Source organism: Eretmochelys imbricata, chromosome 3 (assembly GCF_965152235.1).
Source record: "Eretmochelys imbricata isolate rEreImb1 chromosome 3, rEreImb1.hap1, whole genome shotgun sequence".
In the NCBI taxonomy this organism is placed as follows: domain Eukaryota; kingdom Metazoa; phylum Chordata; order Testudines; family Cheloniidae; genus Eretmochelys; species Eretmochelys imbricata.
Genome location: NC_135574.1, coordinates 164478729 through 164486476, shown reverse-complemented (window position 1 = coordinate 164486476; position 7748 = coordinate 164478729). Strand labels below are relative to the sequence as shown.

General features: G+C 42.7%; 1 protein-coding gene across 1 annotated transcript in view; it reads left to right on the top strand.

The window, feature by feature from the left end:
* Positions 1–596: 596 nt before the first annotated feature.
* KCTD3 (potassium channel tetramerization domain containing 3) overlaps positions 597–7748 on the top strand; it is a 61172-nt gene continuing 54020 nt past the window's right edge. The window contains exon 1 of the mRNA XM_077812195.1: positions 597–670. Coding sequence (XP_077668321.1) covers positions 597–670 — 74 coding nt within the window. The remainder of the gene's footprint in view (positions 671–7748) is intronic.

Here is a 7748-nt window from a genome sequence, read left to right as displayed (position 1 = left end):
GCCTTAGTCCGGTTTTATGCTGAGTGAATCAGGGGCAAAATAATTAAAATAGATGAATAGAGAGAGGCGTTTTGCCTATTTGGCGAGAGAGGAGGAGACGGAGGATTCCTCAGTTTGGGTGTGTGCGAAGAGTCCTCTCGTCTGAGGGGACTACCGCGTGTGTGTATTCCCCATTGCGATGTGCGTGTGCACTCTGCTACTGAAGGAGCGTGTGTGTGTACGGAGACTTTCGAACCCTCCCGCCCATAGCGTCCCCATAGCTCTCCCTCCCCTCCCGAGCTCGCTTCGCGCAGAACGCGGAGTATTTTGTCCCGTGCCGAGCCCCCTCCTCCAGGTGCTGCGCGTTGCCATGGCACTTTCCGCCCGGCTCCGGCCAGGGTGTGGGGAGGCGGCGCGGCCTTTGCTGGCCTGAGCCCGAGGGGCCGCAGCTTCTTGGGACCCGGTTCCTCCCTCGCTGGCCCACGCCCGGGGCAGCCCCGCTGCGCGCTCCCCCAGCTCCCGCCTCTAGCTGCCGCCTCCTGCTGGTTCCGTGGGCTCCGGCTGCGGTGGAAGGTGGCGGCGGGCGCTGCCCGGAGCTGCAGGCGGCGGCGGGGAAGATGGCGGGGAACGGTGGGGGCTTCGCCGGCGCGGGAAGCGGGGAGATCATCCAGCTCAACGTAGGAGGCACCAGGTGAGCGGGGGGGGGGGGCGCTGCAGGGAAGGGAGCCCATGGGGGAGTGAGGGGTCCGAGCTGGGGGGGGGGCGGATTCTGGGGCTGGGAAGGGGGGTCTGGGAGAGGGTAGTGTGGGCGGTCAGGAGCCCCAGCAATGGGGTCTAGGGGAGGGCAGTGGGAGCTGGCGGGGCGTGGGGGAACCCCAGCAATGAGCAGAGAGAGCTGGGGGAGGGCAGCGAGAGCTGGGGGGAGAGCCCCAGCAGTGGGCATCGGGGTCTGGGGGAGGGCAGCGAGAGCTGGGGGGAGAGCCCCAGCAGTGGGCATCGGGGTCTGGGGGTGGGCAGCGAGAGCTGGGGGGGAGAGCCCCAGCAGTGGGCATCGGGGTCTGGGGGTGGGCAGCGAGAGCTGGGGGGGAGAGCCCCAGCAGTGGGCATCGGGGTCTGGGGGGGAGAGCCCCAGCAGTGGGCATCGGGGTCTGGGGGGGGGAGCCCCAGCAATGGGCATCGGGGTCTGGGGGAGGGCAGCGAGAGCTGGGGGGAGCCCCAGCAATGGGCAGCAGGGTTTGGGAGAGGACAGTGTGAACTGGTGTAGGGCTGGTGGGGGCATAAGGGGGAGGGAAGATCCAGTGGTGGGGAGCTGGGGACCAAAGTTTGGGGGAAGGTAGTGCGAGTTGGTTGTGGGGCAGGGGAGTTAAGGGGGAGAAGAGCCCTAGTCTGGGGTGCAGGGCTAGGCGGATCATGCATCTCCCTCAGGTGTCCCAGGAACAGGATCTGTTTAGTTATGTCATCGAGACCTGGTCCACCTAGGACTTGTTGCATTATTCCTTGGTCTGGTCTGTCTGTGTCCCAGTTTTGTCCTGGCTTCCTGCTGATAGGGCTTGTCCTGAAGCTGCTGAGCCCAGGCTCAACCCAGTTGTCACTGCATTTTGGTCTTGATATTTGGCATCATATTGCAAAGGGAACTCATTGTGGGGATGTGCCCAAGTTTTGCCATGTTGCAGGTAGCTTTGCCTAGGTTGTGTTTGTGATGGAGCTGCCTGGGTGATAAAGAAAATTTGGGCCTATCTAACGTGTTTCAAAGGAGTCAAAATCAGGACTATCCAGGGGGAAAGCAGATATTGTGACCCTGTGCGTGCACTCAGTCCCAGGGAATGTCTACTGCTCTTGGGTATTTTAAAATGGTTACAGTAATTTATCTGTCACATTTATGTCTGTGAATGGCATTTGGATCTTTTGGGATAAAATATATTTAAAGGGGTGGAATGTTCTGGTCAGGGCTCTGTATAATTAAGTACTGGAGAATGAAATTGATATTTGTTATAATTTTGACAGATATCTGTGATTATTTTAAGCATTTTTTTATTTCTATCAATTTAAGTGTTTGCTGTTGTGAAAAATATGGACATTAAGTATTTTTATAGTTTTTATTTATTTAAATTTTTACAGTTGCAGGAAATTATGGGGTGGGGTCAGACAGTAGCATTTTAATGACAGAAGATGTTGAGATTAAAAAAGTTTGATTTGTAACTGTTGAAGCACAAATTGTCAATATCACATGCAAAATATACAAAACGAATATCCTTAAATCAATCTCATAAGTTCTCAAGCAGCATTTTTCTTATTTTGCCTATCTGTACATTTTGGTTAAATGGAAATATTTTTGTTGGTTTGTGTGTATGGGGAAATCAATATTTTCTGATTAAAAATCTAATCCTTCCAAGGCTTTGTATACTGTACTATAAGGCCTTGGATTCTCTAGCAATCTAGTAGAAAGTCTGGAACATCTGTGTCAGCCTCAGATGTGTTAAAATGGAGGTTTTTATGAAATATAAAAATGAATAATGTAGGTATAGTTACCCTGTATTGTTGTTTTGATATTGAGTTTGTCTTATTTTCTGCTGCTCTTCTACTTTCAGTGTCTGATATGAGGAAGCATTCTGTATTAAAAATGCATAACTGCGATGTAAATTGTGGATGCAAAGCGGGAGGGACGGAGCTGGAAGTTTTGAAAATTTGTTAGGGAACAATTGGGGCAACTTTGGGATTGTGGGGTTAGTATGTTACCTGAATGTTTTTGCTAAAATGATAAGCAGCAAAATAGACAACAATATTGTCATTAGAATGCACTCTGAAACATAAAGAAGAGAACACTTTTTGTTGAGATGAATATAATTCATATTTCTTGGAGCAATAGTTTCAAGCTGTCTGCAGATTCACAAAGACAGCATTGCGTTAGTTTCCACTTTGTGTTTTCAAGGTTATCTTTGCAGCCATGTGGTCTAGAAACATAACTTGGTAAAACTTTAAGCTGATACTTTATAGTACAGTTGTACAGCAAACTTACCCTCTGTAGCAAATGTCGCAGAATCTCAGAATTCACAGGCCTCTGATTATACTATAACTCTGATTTACTGAAACTCCTGCCTAGGTTATACCTTAAAATTAGTAGGCAAAACTGATATCTGAAAGTGTCCTCAGGGCCAATTTATGGCATTGGTTAAAATTTATGTTGTGTAAGTATAACCCAAACCAGGGTTGGCTGTGCCTACCTTGAGAACCCTTCACTATTCTGCAGTTATACAGTGACCTATTCGTACAGTGTTTAGGAGTAAGTCACTTAAAAGTCCCAAAACTGCAGATCATGTTTTGAAATATATTTAGCAAATGATTATGAAAATCACAGAGAAGTATAAGCAGGAGACATGTTGAGGGAGAAATATGTTTCTTCAGACTAAGAGTTATTGAATTGCTAATTTGCTAACAGATATAGAGTAGGAATTTCTTCTGATTCCCTAGTTTACAAAAGAAACCACTCTGTCCTTCACTTTACTTTGTCTCCATAGTTTTTTGTAGTCCAGGTTTGCAATTACATGTTTCTAGAAAAAGTGGATATTGCTAAATTTATAACTTCAGTGGTTCTAACTGTATTGTTTCGCATTCCGCAAATACCTACCTTTATTTTCTGTATTTTATTGTATTTCTGTAAGTTTGTTGCTGCTTTGTCAATGTAGCATCTGCCCTTCCAAAGCTATGTGGATAATGCTTTGTATAAATTTTGGGTGCTAAACTTGAGAATCCTGTACAGATTGAGTTTGTCATTTTTTTTAAACTTTACAAAATTGTGTATTTTCTCTTACATTTCTGAAAATTATGTATTCTATTAGTAGAATATACAGTATAATGGATTGTAAATAGGAAAGTAGAAGAGTGATGCTTATGTTAAGTGCTAACACTATAGTAGAAAGATTAAAGCAATGAAAATAAATTACTTTTTTCCAAAGTAGATAAATATACTCGCAGTTTTGGAGTTTTCCTGCAACTTCTAAAATATCATGGTAGGAACGTACTTGTTACGGTGATTTTTGTTGTTTACAAAGTATCCTCGAAAAGAAAAGGAGTACTTGTGGCACCTTAGAGACTAACCAATTTATTTGAGCATAAGCTTTTGTGAGCTACAGCTACTAACACGGCTGTTACTCTGAAAAGTATCCTCCCTTTTTTGTGTGTGCAGAATAAGTGTCTCAGGGCATGGTTACACAAGAGAGTTTACAGCACCACTGCAGCTTGGTCGCCATAAGCTCTCTAATCTAGCTGCTCTAAGCTGACGGGAGAGAGCTCATTAGTGGGAGAAGCTCTCCCGCCAACGTAACGCTGTCCACACTGGCACTTATGTCGGTATAACTTATGACACTCGGGAGTGATTTATTTACACCCCTGAGTGACATAAATTATGCTGACATAAACTGTAGTATAGACATAGCCTCAGAAAGAGGGAATGGACCTGGGGGAGAATAAAGTAAGCTGTTCATATCTTACTCAGGAATATGAGCCTTGGCCAAGCTGTTGTTTGTCTGTGCAGTGTAAGTAACTCTGGATGAATCTTTCCCTTTCTTCTTTCCAACATTTAATTTTGCATTTGTTTGGGAATCCACCTTATTTAGTACAATGCAGTATTCTTTTTTTAAAAAGAGGAATGGAAATATGACTGTCTGAAGAGTGAGTGTGTCAGGTCTCTTTGGAAGGAGGAAGGGCTCCTGAGTGAGTTATGGGCTGTAAAGTTAAGCAGTTTTCTAAAGAAGATTGGAAAGACTGAGTCTTTCTGTGTAGCACTATAGATGCTATATGATGCTTTACATAGTGAGTAAAAACATGATCGCTGCCTTCTTGTATTCTAAATTGAGTGTAACAAAATAGGATGTAGAGGGCGGAAGGAATACACAAACTAAGATTTAGAAGGGTCAGGATGATATGATATGCATCATGTCACCATGCTGTGTGAAGCCCTGGGGACAAAACATGAAAAGTTTTAAGATAGGGATTTGGAGTCAGTGAAACGACTTATGAAAAGTTGTGGTTAGGCTAGCGGTGAATGAGCTGTGTGTTGGTAGGGCCAGAAAGAAGGAGGTTACAGTTTTTGAGGCAAGGAGATGATGCTTAAGGCACAGAGGGATTTTGACAGTAGGTGTGGAAAGGGATGTATATGTAAATAGCAGGAGTTAGCAACTGACTAACTGTGCAAGGTAAAAGAAACAAGGTAACAGTGAAGTGGTAGGCCAGGATAGGGAAGCTTCATGAAACTGTCTTCCTTGAGAATGAATACAGTACTGGGACATTCATATCATTAGGTCTACTTCTGTTTGTATGATGCACTGTATATTATTTCAGATATTAATAAATAGCTTGAACAAGCTCACACAATAAGAAATAAGGAAAGACTTTGACATACTGATGTGTGTCTCAGGAAATACAATAAAGATTTTCCCCCCTGAAAATTTTATATTGGTAAACATTTGATTAGTGTTGCTTATAGACTGAAAAGTTTACCATTGATAATAATAGTCTTCCTAAATTACAAGATACCTTTTAGTTAACTTCAATGTTTTTCTTTAATGTAGCTTATCTTCAGTATGCTTGCATGTGTTGTGCAAAGAAGTGATTTGATTCAAAAACTTATTTTACAATATAAGGCCAAATTCAATCCTGTCACAAGTCTTCTGAAGTCACTGGAGTTGCATTCTCTAGCTTTATGGCTGAATATGGCCCTAGGAATATCAGACTGTAAAACTTTTGGAAAGATAATTGTACAAGGTGTTACCTGTGAAAATGGCTAACTTCACATTTAGTCACAGAAATATGGGGGAAAATAAAACCTCCGTTTGCATTCTTTCATATTTGTAAGTAATTATTGATAATTTCTTTACACCTGTTTTTTGTATGGGAAGAAGAATCTAGAGGCTATTAACAAGCAGAATTGACTTCTGCTTCAAAAAAAAACTGTGTGATCTAGAAATATTGAAAATATTCCACCAAATATTGCAAACTACTTCACTGGTTAAATCATATTTAAAACAGTGGCTTGTATTTAATTTTGTATCCCATCAGATATAGATTTTTGATGCATCTGTACAAATAAACAGTTTGGATGAAATGCATTAGGCCAAATTGTGATGTTCTTATATGAAAGCATCAAGAACAGTCTAATATTTTGCATATTATATCTCTATCCTGATAGTTTGACATCTTTTTAAGTGTAATAATGAAACATTCATAAACAATTTTTTTCTAAAAAGTTTTCTGTGTTTAACCACCAAATCACCCATGTTTTAATAGTAATAGCAGAAAGTTTTTCATGATAAAATAAAACATAAAATAATTCAGATTGAAACATTTCCATGCTAGTGATGCAAGAGCAGGAGAGCTATATAGGAGCGAAAAAAAGTCCGGAATGTATACCTAGTAAAATGTAAGACTACTTAAATCTGTACCCTGAATTTTTAATTGTTCTTCTTTGTTTCCTCGAGTATTGTAGAATGATGTAGACCAGTGGTTCTCAAAGTCGGTCCACCGCTTGTTCAGGGAAAGCCCCTGGCGGTCCGGATCAGTTTGTTTACTTCCCACTGGTGGCGGTTCGCCGCTCCAGGCCAATGGGGGCTGCGGGAAGTGGCGCAGGCCAAGGGACGTGCTGGCCGCCCTTCCCGCGGCCCCCATTGGCCTGGAACGAAGGGCGGCCAGCACGTCCCTTGGCCTGCGCCACTTCCCGCAGCCCCCATTGGCCTGGAGCGGCGAACCGCCGCCAGTGGGAGCCATGGTCGGCTGAACCTGCGGACGCGGCAGGTAAACAAACCGGTCCGGCCCACGAGGGGCTTTCCCTGAACAAGGGGCGGACTGGCTTTGAGAACTACTGATGTAGACAAATATATTAGTGTGACTCATCTGCCATTCTGAGTAGTGTTACATTACTAGCTGTAGAAAATAAATAGTATTAATGTTAGTAGTAAGTGAGATTTATTTTTGATTCTAACCTCTGGAATTTACTATTGCAAAGGAAATATTATTTTTGGAATTGCACTAAAATGCTCAGCGATAAACTTTTAAAATTGAAATATCAAAAATGCTGAACTATTTAAGGAACAAGAGATAAAATGTAATCTTGATGCTTTATGTTGATAGCATAATTTCCATTATAACCCTATTGTATTTTAAATATGATTTATTCCTGTTTTTATAATGTAATAGTCTGATATTTTAAATTTGTATTTTTATATTCAAATGTGATGTTCATGGTTGATCAGAGGTGGAAATGAACTCTTGTCAAGGTTCCTTCCCAACTCTGAACTCTAGGGTACAGATGTGGGGACCTGCATGAAAAACCCCCAAAGCTTATTTTCACCAGCTTTGTTAAAACTTTCCCAAGGTACAAACTATTTTACCTTTTGCCCTTGGACTTAATTGCTGCCACCACCAAGCGTCTAACAAATATATAACAGGGAAAGAGCCCGCTTGGAAACATCTTTTTCCCCCCGCAAATCCTCCCAAACCCGACACCCCTTTTCCTAGGGAAGGCTTGATAAAAATCCTCACCAATTTGCATAGGTGAACACAGACCCAAACCCTTGGATCTTAAGAACAATGAAAAAGCAATCAGGTTCTTAAAAGAAGAATTTTGATTGAAGAAAAAGTAAAAGAATCACCTCTGTAAAATCAGGATGGTAAATACCTGACAGGGTAATCAGATTCAAAACATAGAGAATCCCTCTAGGCAAAACCTTAAGTTACAAAAAGACACAAAAACAGGAATATACATTCCATTCAGCACA